Source organism: Stegastes partitus, unplaced genomic scaffold (genome assembly GCF_000690725.1).
Source record: "Stegastes partitus isolate 25-593 unplaced genomic scaffold, Stegastes_partitus-1.0.2 Scaffold1127, whole genome shotgun sequence".
NCBI lineage: Eukaryota > Metazoa > Chordata > Actinopteri > Pomacentridae > Stegastes > Stegastes partitus.
In genome coordinates this window covers 113006-126712 of record NW_007578858.1, presented here as the reverse complement: position 1 = coordinate 126712, position 13707 = coordinate 113006, and the positions used below count along the sequence as shown (strand labels likewise).

The 13707-nt window shown below is 43.0% G+C and overlaps 1 protein-coding gene across 1 annotated transcript in view; it reads left to right on the top strand.

The window, feature by feature from the left end:
- The window catches only part of LOC103368159 (attractin-like protein 1), a gene marked incomplete at its 5' end in the record, with an annotated part of 246604 nt that overhangs the window by 121827 nt on the left and 111070 nt on the right, over positions 1-13707 (top strand). The window contains one exon of the mRNA XM_008296425.1: positions 7037-7115. Within this exon, the coding sequence (XP_008294647.1) occupies positions 7037-7115 (79 nt within the window). The remainder of the gene's footprint in view (positions 1-7036; positions 7116-13707) is intronic.

Below are 13707 nucleotides of genomic sequence, written 5' to 3'. Positions count from 1 at the left end.
TACGAGCTGCTCTCTCCTGCACTGCACCAGGCTCTCAGTGAGAAAAGGTTATGTGCTCCAACTACGGGACTAGTTTCTCTTCTTATTGTGGCTCTATTGACTGGCCGGTTATATAAGGTGATGTGCATGTTTGTGTTTTCAGCAGCAGAAATGTTATTCAGGTCCTTTACTTATATAATAGCAGCATTTAAAAAAAACGACTCGAGGTTCACTGAGAAAAAGGAGTTTTAACAAAGTTGAACCGATCCTGGACGTTAACACACTTTTCCTTTGAATCCGGAGCGACTTTGGGGTGTTTTCTTCTTCTTTTTTTTTTTTGCTCGTCACATTTTTACTCGCTTTTAGGCTAAGATACGATGATCCTTTATTGTTCCCACAGCAGGAACCTTTGCAGTCCAAACAAACAAAAGTGTGCCGAACATAACTAGGAAATAAAAATATGCACATGTGTTCTTGATGTTGTTGAGATTCTTCTGGATTTAGAAAATTACCAAATCGCACATATCTACATGTAGAACAATACTGATATTGCATATATTGTTATGTAGGATTTCCACTTGCAGAAACGCTGATATCGCACCGATTCTCTAGATGTTCTGAATGCAGTGGTTTGAATGTGCTGCTGTTCTATCAGGTTGAAATGTGCGTTTCTCCACGTGTGGTCTTCTGGCTGCAGCTCTGGTTGTAAAGTCAGATCTTTTTTTTTTTTTTTACAGCGATATAAAGTGTTTGCAGCACAACTGTGGCCAGAAGGAGAGCGGACTCACAAATGTGTTGTGTGCAGTAAAACAAAGTTATGATGCAATAAATCATAAACATAGAAAAAGAAAGTGTGGTGGAAAAACAACATTTGTCCACCAGTTTAGCCAAAACTGGAGAGGAAATAAAGGTTTTTACATTTTTCTGTTAAGAAAAAAATTAAAAGCATGTTTTTGTTTTTGTGCATTTTTCCTGCAGATTGTTTTTTCTTTTTCACAGAATCAGTTTAAAAGTAAAACTTCATTTTTGGTCAATTTTTCTTAGAGAATTTTGATGAAATATCCCAGTTTTCCGCTCAGATTTGATCGATTTCTTGACGGTACAGAGTGTCACAGGATTGTTTTCAGGAACAGGACGTTTTAAAGTCCATCCATTCCTGCTGTTTTTACATCTTCAGGCTCAGACTAACGGTGTTCAGACAATCTGGCAATAAAACGATGTCGTGTCTGTGGAGTTCAGAGGATTAACAAGTTTAACATGTTCATAAATCATTTTCCTCTTCACACATCATTCAGAACTTTTACCAGAATAAATCCCACATTGTGTAAAAAGACAAAAAATTCTCTGCTACTCGGTACAAGTCGGCTGCAATAAACCGTCACGTGACCAAAGAGACTTTCTGGATTAAACAGCAGTAAAGAGTTTGGAAGCCAGTTAGAAATGTAAAAGCTTAAACATATATAGTCTTTAGAGACACCATGTCTTCTCCCAACAGCTGCGGCTGCAAAAATGTTGTGCATCCAGTTTTTTCTAAAGTAAATAATTAAACTTTTATTTCTTTTTAAGGACTTTTCTGGCATTATAAGTGCATCACGCTGCACAGAAGTCATGTTTGAATTCTCCCTTCTTCTAGTCGTGGTTGTTCTGCTTCCATAGAGGTGCAGGACTTTATGTTTCAGCCCACAGTGAATAAAAATATAACGCAAGCAACAACAACAAAAACGAATTTAGGAAAGACATCCAGCCTGAATTGGAGGTTTGTAGATTTGTAGATTAATTCCTATTCTTGTTCCCGTCATCAAACAAACACATTTTTGTGGAAATTCCCTTCCTAACCTAAACCAGACATGTAATGTGCTTCCCTATGATATCTGACATCTGCAGCAGGACCAGCATCGTGTCTCTCGGTGAAGGTTTGGGGAGGACTCAGGTCTGAGTTCACAACAGGGACTCTGTTGGCTTCTGCTGAATATTTAGCAATTAATTTAGTAATTGAGCAATTATGTGTCCTCCAGAATCAATTTGCAAAGCAAATTAGTTGCATATAAACTCATTTTGTCAGCGATAGGTTTGCTTCCATGGCAGCCTGAAGAGCAGCGCGCCTCCATTAATGACACAATTTGTCGGTGAATCAAATCCGAGTGGAAGCCGGCGGTGGCGCGAGCAGAGAGAAAGCAGGAAAACGCTGCAGAATCCGCCGCCGCCGGGAAGAAAAACGCTCAGCTAACGGCCTCGTTTCACTGCTGCCGTCATTAGTTCAGCGTGTTGTTGCACAATGAGCATAAATACAGTGGCTTAATATCCCAAAGGAGCACGCTGGTCGTCGTTAGAGACGCTGTAGAAAATGAAGGCCAGCTGTTTAAACTCCTCTGAAACCTCCTCCACAAAGACCCTGAAAAGTTTAGAAACTCTCCCCTTCCTCCCTCCCTTCATCCATCCTCCGCCCGTGTTCCTCTCATCGCTAAACGAAGAAAAAAGCAAAGCGGCTATAATTAAACAGCATTTATGTCTCTGCTCTGCACAGTCTCACATGCTAATTGGTGACACTGCAGTTCAGCTTTGTCCAATTACTCCCAGCTCCCGCTCGCTTGATTAGCAATCACTTCCTCCCTCCTCCTCTTTCCCAAAACAGCCGAGGAGCTGCTCGGCGCCGAGAGGCTCGTGAGGCTGAACCCAACTCGCCCACTTGATTTCAAAATGACCTCTCGTAGCGCCGTCAGCTTCCAGGAGAAATCCTCTGTGGAGATGAGAGTCGGTTCGGTGAAACACCTTTAATGTGTCGGCTCAGTCAGACAAACAGGAAAACCAAATCTATTGGCGCTCCAGCAGCAGGACGATGAGAGACGAGCGGTTGACCTTTTATACGTCTCGTGTGCGTTCTTGTGCTTCCTTTTGTCTTTAGACTTTACAGGGAATCCAACAAATCCTTTAAACACAAGCTGTGAATGAAACTGTCTGTCTTTTCCATATCATCCTGGACTCTCGTCACATTTTAACCGACTTTCTTTCTGTCTCATCATCATTACCTGAAACATAAAAGTGTCACAGACGTTTAAGAAGATGTAAAGTGAAACGCATCAGTAATAAGATCTTCTGTGCCTCTGGACCCTGTTGGTGACTGCAGTTTTGCACTTTTGAGATGTTTGGAGGTGATTTCTGATCCTTTCGCTCACTGCAGGCTCATTTTTTACTGCGAGATAAATTCCTGCACCTCTGTGGAAACAGAACAACCACGACTAGAAGTAGAAAGAACTCAAAGCGTCTTCTGTGCAGCATGACGCAGCGAAAATACCATAAAGGATTAAAAAGAGAGAGAAAAGTTTAAACTTGTTGATTATTTGTTTTACAAAAGTTGTCAAAACCTGGAGTCAACATGCAGAACATTCATCCACGTGTTGTGAACTCTAGAAACAAGCTGCTGGCTCTGCACGCTGTAGATGTTTTACTGTCTCAGATGAGTTTCCATGCGCCTCTTCTATCTGCTCCGTACAACACAGCCGGCAGTTCAGCCAAGAATCTCCTGTAGTCACATAACCGTCGGTTGTAGGCGAGTCACGAATCATTTCATGTTTGCGCACAGGAAGGCAAAATTTTTAGGTTTTAACTGAATCTGTTCAGTACAAATACAGCCGTGACTCGATAATCCGACACTAAATGTAAAACCTTCTTCTATGTCAGATATCAAGGCTGTCGGATTGTCCAGACGGAGGTCCAGATACGAGGAGGGCTTGATGCTGGAAGGCTCATTAGTTGTTCATTATTGTTCATAGTTAACTAGTAGGGCTGGTCCCAATAGCACTTTCTGCTCTCTGGATGTTCAGGTTTCGGCATGTTTTGGGGTTTAAAACGGATTCAAGCTTTCTTTAAAACCTGAACCATCCGTTTCAGAGAGCAGCCAGAAGCTCTACATATCTAACCGTTTGATTTACAAACTCCAGCTCACACATGATCTGAATCTGCTGAACTGAGAAGCACCAACAGTGGAAACAATCGGCTGATGAGGGTGAACCTGAGAGGACGTGCAGCTTCTTTCTTTCTGCGCCGGCGTTGATTTGCTGCTCGTGCAGATGGAAAGCTGTTTCCGATTGTGTTGCTATCTGTGGCTCGTGTTCAACGAATAGCTTATTGATTTTGCTGCTCCGCCTGGTGGGGTTCACATGTTTCATTGTGTTCGCCTGCTCCTGTTTGTCATATGAACCGTGCTTTTGTGGGTTTTTTTTCCACATTTCTTCGAGCTCCAGCGCCTGAAAGAGCATCACTCTGACTCTGACTCGTTCTTACACCTTCTCCGGTTGTTTAATCAGTTCGATTGCTCTTACCTGAGCAGTCTTAAAGCTCGACCTATCAAGAGGCTCGGCGGAGTGTTAACAAACCCACAGGACACTCCCCCGCCTCCCCCGTCCTTCCTCCCCTCTAATGCCTCCGTAATAGCCACAATTAGCCACCGCGCTCCGCCGGTTAGATGGCTGAGCTCCGGCCCTGTGGCCCATTAATGGCGAGCTGCGGTACAACGGACTGAACGGGGGGATCTTGGGCCTGATTGGATTTGAGTCCCGGCCAGTGGAGGGTTTTTAAAATTAGGAGGAGGCAGAAATCGTTGCAGGGGAGTCGCTGAGTGTGTTTGTCTTAATTGTTGCTGGGAATAGTGGGTGCGACGGGGGTTAGCTCTGGTGTCTGGCCTGGTGAAGACGAGTTCTGAAAGGTTTTCTACTAAAAATGCTGTTTTTGAAATCGGCGTGTGCAGCAGACAGACCTGGTGGTTTCAGCCAGATGTTCCCTCCATCCCAGAGGGAAGCAGGTGGAGGCCGTTTCTGGATTTGTTCTTTCAGACATTGCTCTCCTTTCCCGCCCCCACTCGTCCTCAGGTTTTGATCTGTGATGTTGGACCCAGCAACAAGCCGATCACTGACTGTAACCTGATTGTATATCTTCTAGTATATGTACACTGATCAGCTGACACCTTAAAACCACCTGGATGATCTTCTGTACGTTCCCTTCGTGCCACCGAATCAGCTCATGTTCTGAGGTGTGTCGGACCGTGATGACCTGGAGGGTTGAAGGTTGTTGGGATGAAGCTGGAGCTGTGATGTGAACGTCCAAACCGGCGGATGAAACGTGTTTAGTTTCATCTGGCGTTGAGTCATGATGGATGAAAGATTCTATGGTTTGGAACCAGTCAGCAGCAGGACTCTGGAAGCCGGATGGTTTTCATCCAGCAGCAATGAGCATCTTGTCCTCGTCACCGGAGGGGATTTCCTGGTCGAGACGAGTCCGAATGCGTCCGAGAGGTCGCCAGCGGACCGGAGGGGCCACGGCCGCGGCCTCTTCTGCACACTGGCTCTGAAAATGTCACGCTCATTACGGCGCTAATACCCTTCACAGCGCCGCCGCCATGCGCAGGAGGACACATGCACACACTGACAGCGGCATGAAGGGGAGGATTGTTCGGCGCTGCTGTCCTCAGCACTTTCTCAGGGACTTCCTGTTGTTAAGTCTTTGGGCGCGCTTGTTTTGAGCTCTTGTCAGAAGTTCTGCTTGAGAGGGGAGCTTTGTGTTGGGCCAGATAACTTTGCCCTCCAGACACTGGACTTTAAAACAGACAGTGTGTGTGTCAGAGTGTACATGGGACCTTGTTCTTTGTTGGAGAGCATCGTGTCGCTCGTTGACCTCTCGCTGGCCTTCGCCGTCCTAAAATCCCCAGCTGCCTGTGGTCACCGCGGCTTTTCTGGCCCGCCACAGATTCCTCAAGAATTTCTCTCCTTTGTCATCTTTGCTCTCCGGAAACCGGAGCTGCAGGCTCGTAAATGTGAAGCCGCTGCTGTGTGACTGCTGTGGTTGTGTTTCCTTCTGCTTGGATCTAAACGTTCTCCTACGAGAGGCAGATACTTCAATAGAATAGAATAGAATAGAATAGAATAGAATAGAATAGAATAGAATAGAACTTTATTGATCCCTTTGGTGGGAAATTGTTGAACTATATCGAACGCAGAGTTCAGTTATGTGATGTGGAGAAAACACCCGATAATCACATCATGACTGAGACGCACAGAAACATTTAGAAAACTGGTAAATAAATCTATACTATAACCATGCTATTCTGCACAATACATGCAGTATATATATCTCGCAGTGTGTGCAGGAGAGCAACTCACCTCAAACACATCGCAGTTTTTTGGGGTTTTTTTTCATGATTTACCAACAAACAAAATGTGTGATAGGACAGCATTTATTCTGATTAAATGGTTCACATGGTTTTACCTACACAGACAGAGAGTTTGTGAGAAACCACTAAAAAGAAAAATTTGTTTGCCAAAATAAGTATTTACCAAAATATATTGATCAAAAACAAGCAAAAATGACAAACTGGGAGTCTTTTGTAGTGTTACACCAGAAACATAATGAATTGTTTGCAAAGAAGTAGAAAAAACAAACAAAACCACAAAAGAAAAATGAAGAGAATAATTGTTTTTAAATCGGTTAAGTTGGCGTGATCGTTTCATGTTTCACGCTATCTGGAAACGAAAACATGAAAAGAAACCAGAAAAAAGCGTTTTAAGGATGTCAGATGTTCACAAACTTCTCACGTGAAGCTTCATCCAAAACGTCTAAAACCACATCGACCACCTGTAAAAACTTTTTTGGTAAAATTAGGACAGTAATTAAATTATTAGCACACAAACGTGCACTGATGTGAGCAGCAGGTTTTGCTCTGTGCTTCATCAGAGGAACCATCAGATCCAGAACTACATTTTGAGGAAACTACTTTTTTTCCATAACAATTCGATGTGGGAGGAAAAAAAGAGAATTACTGGACTACAGATGTTGTTTCCATGTTGGATCCATTATTTATTTATTTGTAGATGTTTAGATGTTCATCAGACTTGGTATCTACAAATTCCCCCAAAACAAGCGACGGTGCATCAGGATATTAGGATGAGCTGCAGCCCGTCTGGTCCATCGCTCGCTAACTTGGTGTTTTCATGCTTTTGTTCTACTGAGGACTCATTGATCTGTGATTGATCGACCAAACCTGCTTCCGTGTCTCTTCTCTCTCCAGCTGTTTCCTGTCGCTGCTGCTGGTCGCCGCTGTGGTTTGGAAAATCAAGCAGACCTGCTGGGCGTCACGACGTCGAGAGGTAGGTCCTCGTGTTCACGCACACGTCTGCACGCAGCACATGTGGAGCGTTACGAAGCGCTGCACTCTGGATGCAGCATCCAAACACAAGCAAACACACACGCTGACTCATCCCCCCCCCCACACACACACACACACACACACACACGAGTAGTGAAGGGTGGGTTAATGTCACCAGTCCTGAAAGGAAAAAAAAAAAAGAGAGATCTTCTCCGCTTAACGAGCGTCGCCGTGACGATAAACAAGGCCATTCCCCTTAATTAGTGCTCCTCATGAACCAATTAACTCAGACGAAGTGATGCTAAACGAAGTGGAATGGAGTGATATATCACTTAAAGCCCCAACAGATGCCGCATCGTTTCATATCAGCTCCTGACCCTCCGTCGCACGCACACGCATAAAATCAGGATTTACAGCCGAGTCGACTGTTTGACACGTCGTCGTGGTTTTTTGGGTTCGTTCTCAGCTCGCTCTCTGTCTCTGTGTTTGCTCTGCGCTCATCTCCAGCGTTTTGTGTCGGAGTCATCGGGGAGGAATCAGCGTCGGTTATGAGCGGCCATGATAATAGTCTGTTGTTATTGGTGTAATCCACACACGTACCACCGGGAACCATTGTGCTTAAATACACTTGTAGGTTTTTGGTTTCCCCCCAACCTGCTGCTGCTGTTGTGTCATTACGCAGAAAACGCTGCTGCTTTCATGTGCAAATGAACTTTTAAGTGCTGAAACGATGACGGCGTGTTCTGCTTCTGTTCTGCTGCTGCAAAGATCTTCAGTTTGGAGGGTTTGTGATCTGCTGATCTGCTGATCTCCGTTCACTACGCAGCACATTTAGAACAACGAGGCTGTCCTGCCTAATGAGTTCTATACTGTTGTAAAAACCCAACAGAATGATGAGTAGATCAGAAACATGTTCCTGGCAAATAAAAAAAATAGCATCGAGACTCTAGAGTTTTATAAATGATGCAAACGAACCTGATTAACCTCCGACGTTAATGTAATAAACCAACAATATTATCGACTCAGACGTGAGAAACGCTTCCTGTAGCAGAGACTGAACAAAAAAATGAAGAAAATAATGTAAAAGGAACCACCGACTATGTAATCATTAGTTTTTTATTTCATTTTTTCCCCCATTCTAATTCATTTCATTGATTTTCTGCAGTCGGTTATCACTCAGAGGAATCCTGGGCTGTGTAATTAAAGCTCCTACGCTGCTCGTCAATAAGTTCGTATTGACACACAGATCAAATGACTTCATCTAAATTAAAAAATGTTTCCTCGACGTGCAATTATCACCTCACTCTTCACTTCAGCCCTTCTAGTTTGACTTTACAGCTCATAACTTTACAGTTTCCTGTTTTAGAGCTGGTTTGGTGCTTTTTTTTTTTCGTTTTCTGTTTTTTTTCCAGCAGCGTCTCCAGATGTGTCAGACATCTGTACTGAGCTACAGCGCTGTGATAAACCCTCAGACACACAGCCAGGAAGGTATTCGTCTCAGAGACAAAAAAACAGAATTAAAACCAAAGCTTAAATTCATCAGGCGTCCAGAAGCTCAGAGTGAATCCTGATGCTGCTCAGCGTCAGCGTGACGTGTCGATAAACCAACGCCGCCGCCGACACGGTCAGCGATGTGCTCAGAGCTTCTCCTGTGTGGCCAGAACATCACTCAGTGTTTCGCCCTCTGAATCCTGAACATCTCCTGCTCCCGCCTCATTTCTCCTCACTGTGGACTCATTTCTCACTGCAAGATGAAGTCGTGGAAACAGAACAAGCACGACTAGAAGAAAAGACGACTTAATATGTTTCTGTGCAGCGTGACGCGGTTCACAGGAATCATGAAGCATGAGGGAGAAGCTGAATTTCTTTAATAACATTAAAAAGCCTGTACAACATTTTTAAGTGCCCACAGATGTTCCTCATACTGGAAAAGAAGAAGATAACTCTACATACTGATGGATATTTTGCAAAACACAACCTGCACTTCAACCTAGTTTAACTTAAAAGCAGCTGAATTTGTCCTCACATGACTGTTGGTCAGTCAGAGGTTCTGATTGCACCAAGGAGAGCAGAACTTCTGTTCTTTACAGAACCTGCTAACTGCTAACATGTTTTTTAATGATTATAAAGCAAACTTGATGAATCGTGGTTGGTTTTCTGGTGGAGCTGTGCTTCACATACAAGCATGTGTTTAACGTTTGTAAACCTTTATTGACAAAAGTACAAAATCTCAATAGAACAGCAGCATTTACAGCTAAAGTAAAGACGGACAAAAAAAAAACAAGGAATGACATTCACTGAGGCTGAACATTCACAAAACCAAGACGTAACGTACAGAAAACCAAACTGAACTAACCGCTGGAGTCAAACAGACGCAAATGAGCGACAACGAGAAGCATCAGAAAGTTGAGAATCTACCCGACAGGTCTGTGTTTAGTGTCGTTCTGGCAGTTTGAAGAGCAGATCATCTGCCTCTCAGACCTGGCAGCAGGTTCTGGGTTCCAGAGCGTTAAACGAAGCCAGGTTCTGGCCTCCAGCATCTGTCGTTAGTCCTTCACAAAGTGCCAAACTGCTGATGAGAAATTAAAACCGATACGAGCGCGGTGAGTCCTGAGCTTTTCATACTTGCTGCTCTTTGTGCACACAGGTGTGAGCGTCTGACTGATACCTGCGCTGTGATGTGTGTTTAGCCGCCTGTGACCCGGCCGGCCGGCTGTTTGCTCGTTTCCTCGGCGTGCTGCTCGTTGGCAGGCCGCTCCGCTCTCGCCTACATTATTGATGAGAGTCGGTCTCGTATCGCAGCAGAGCCGCAATGCTGCATTTACTGCACTGTTGGTCTGTTTACTTCCTGCTACTCCTCCGTCTTCCTCTCCGAATCTTCCCGAGGACGGCTTCCTGGCTTCACCACGACTCAGCTGATGTCATGTCTGAAATGGATTCAATTAGTTTATTTTATTATTTTATTCAGCACCTAATTAATTCATCTGTTCCACCACAAAGGCCTTAAAGTGTGAGCTCTCACTTCAGAGCTGCTCCGGCTGAAGGAAAGCTTCACAGGTTTTGATGAGTAATGATTCTCAGTCGGCCTCAGAGGGAGATGTGACGTTTAAAAGAATAAAATAAAAAATCATTCACTCACCAGTCGGTTGCATTAGAGCCTAAAAGAGTCGTCACGGTAACCAGCTGCTGAACAAATGAGCGACAGATTGTTAAAAAAAAAACTAAAGTAGCCAAAAAAGGAAGAGAGAGGTTGACAATAAATGGAAATTCTAAAATGTTTTTCCATCTCAAAGCGTCCCTGACGTGTTTGAAACAGTTTTATCGTGAACGATATTAAAAATGGTTTTTGTGAATTTAATTTCCAAGACAAATATTTTTAAACAAATTTTTTTTGCAGAGTGAAATTTCAGCGGTTTTGTAAGAACTAATTAAGATAAAAGCCTGAACTGTTCACTAATAACACATTTTATTTTCTTAGTTCTATTTTTTTCTCTTGAAGCTTCAGAACCATCTACAGATATTTTTGTTTTCATGGAACAATTTGTGCTTCATCAGTCAGTAGAAATTAACCTCCTTTTTATTTTCAGATCAAGTATTTAATATTTAAATATGCTTGATGTTTTATTTTCTGTTGTTGTGACGCGGCTACATGTGGTTCAGAAAATATCACTAGTGGATTTTTTTGTTTTATTATTATTATTTAATCTACTTGTTTCTTAGTGCAAAATCAATGACATGATGAAAAATAGCAAATAAATAAATAATTTTTTAATAATTCCTGAGATGTTGTCAAAAAAAAATAAATAAATTTTGCAAGTGGAAAATAAAAAAATATATAAAAATGTCCTCATGAAGATTTCAAGCTAAAATTTTACAAATATCTTCTGAAAGAAAAAAAAAACTTTCTGCTTTAAAGTTTTCAGCCCATCAGACGGTCGAGCTGCGATTTCTGATGATTTGAGATGAAATGACCGATTTTCTTTTTTCACATATTGGTTTCTGAAAATCTTCACAATCCAGAGCTTCACCGGTGACAGAACAGATAAAGGAGCGCATACCGTCCACGTCTGGAGACACAGAACCGTCGGATCAGCCCGTTCACGTTTCAGTTTCTGTCCTTTGACCCGGTTGATGGCGGCGCCGCCTCGTGATGAATCCTCCCGCTGATTGTGTGTCACGGCCAGTTGTGGAGTTGTGATTTTATCCGGCCTTCACAGTCGGTTTCTTCTGACCATTCGGGCTCTGTTTCCTAAATCCAGCCAGGTGATTTGTACGTGTGAACCCAGTCTGAACCGTTCAGGTGGATGTTTTGTTGTTTCTGTGAGGATTTGTTGAGAGAGACAAACAGAAACTAGAAACAGCATCTCTCCTCTGTTTTCCTTCAGATGATGCCTGTAGTTTACCTCCACCTCTGTTTACCGCTCCATCATTTATGATGGAGGCAGCAGCAGAGACACACGAGGAAAGTCTGCAGCTTCACTTGACCAACACCAATCAGTGTTGTGCTTTTATCATCTGATTTATTCAGCGCCGACCCGATTACTGTAGAGACAAACTGCTGCTGCCACGTTCTTCAGGGGAGAGATGGTCAGCAGATGTCCAGGATATACATGTTGTTATCGGAGTACACAGGAGCTGATGGTACTGATCATCTGATGCGTCCAAACAGGGAAGAAGAGCGTCGCTGAGTTTTTTCTTTCTTTGCGCTGCTCCAGGGTTTTCTACAGGAAATATATTAAAAAGGGCTGGACTCTCTGAAAAGTTATTCAAAGGGACCTGTTCCCACCATGTACAAGTTAAAAAAAACATCTAATTTATGATTTAGATGTACAGTAGAAACCAGACATTAATCAGACCAGACGTTTCCTGTTTCAGCTCAGTCAGGATCACCAACATTATTTCTATTTGCTAAACATCAGAAGAATGAGAGAGAGTATTTTTTATTACTTTCTTCATCGTCAGAAGTTCACATCCACTAAGAAACTTCAAACTGTTTGGCAAGATGATGATGTCATGGCCTTGGAAGCTTCTGATTGGTTAATTGACAACATGTGAGTTACCTGGAGGCTCACCTGTGGATGTATTTTAAGGCACTGAAGCTAATTCCTTTGCCTCTGTGAAATTTGTTGACTGGACAGAATTTCATTAGAAGTTGTTGTAACTCAGACTGATGCAAACTGTTGTTGTTGAGCCCAAACAGGATTCTTTAGATTTCAGTTTACAACGAGGAGCGACTGACATGGTTTGAGACCTTTAAAAAATCCCAAAACTACTTGATTTAAAGTCTTGTGCAGCGATGAGTCCTCTTATAGAAAGAAGTCAACATCATCCAATCAAACAGATGACTTCTACATACAGTTTTCTACTATATTATTAATTAAAATTACATCCTTTCACGTTTCCTAATGTACTGACTGATTGACTGATTGCTGCTTCATGTAGTGGAACAGGTACAGTGAAGGAATATCTGCTCTATCTGAAGCACATCTGTGAACCTCGTCACCCGTTAGCTGATGCTGCTGCAGCTTTCTCACTCTTTGGGAGCTCAGCTACACAGTAAAGAAAAAAAATATGGTGTGAATGCTAAAATAAACGTGATTCGAGCTGCTTCAGTACGAACATGAATCCTGAGAGCCATCTCTGCAGCTTCACCCTGCCAGCTGGTCCTCCTGCTGATGTTCTCAGCCTCGGATCCACCTGCTCAACCCACCAGGGCTCACGCAAAGAGAAGCTCTTGGAGGCATAGAACAAAAATATTTAAGTGTCGATCGTGTCAGCTTGTAATGTTAGAAAAAAAAAAACCCTAAAAAGCGAAGCTCTTTGTGGTTTTCCAGCGTCGTGAAGCATCATCTGTTCTCTGCTGCGTTCTCCGGGGAGCTGGTCTAGTGGGGAACCACAGCAGAAGGTGAAAATGGGATCTCTTCACTGTTAATTATGGATCACAACCAGCCACAAGACTACAGAGGAAACCGGTTATTAATAGAACCACAGCTTCATGTTAATTGCTTTTTCTTTTTTCCTTTTTTTTTTACTACCAACAATCATTTTTGGATATGAGATCAAACAATCAGAAGCTACTTTGAAATTCTAATGCTGCGATCGGCCGCCTCCGGTTCCCCCTAATAGGGTTGCTCCTCTAAAGGCTGTGTTTGTGCGTCTGTGTGTGTGTTGTTTTGAATTCACTCCAGTTAATATTTCCTCTCAACCCGATAAATAAGTCAAAAGACAAATGAAAATGGAGAAGAACAGGCAGCCAGAAGGACAGAATTAAGGTCCTCGTCTCCCCGTCGACTTCTCTCAGATGCATTTTTCATCGTTCTCTTCGCTCCTACCTTGAGTCGCTCGGATAACTAATTAAAACTTAACACATAACTTTCTTTTTTTGGCCTTGTCAGCAGAGCAGAGCCGTGTTTATTAAACCTGTATGTACAGTCGTACAGTACAACACCTGCAGAGCTCCACCGCTTGTATGTTTAACAGAAAGCTCAGAAGCACCAAACCTTCTGGTAGAAGGTGGTCAGAAGATGCAAAGCTGTGAGGAGGCTATGCTGGTTGTCATGATATCATTGCATCGTGTATCTATAGCACGCTGC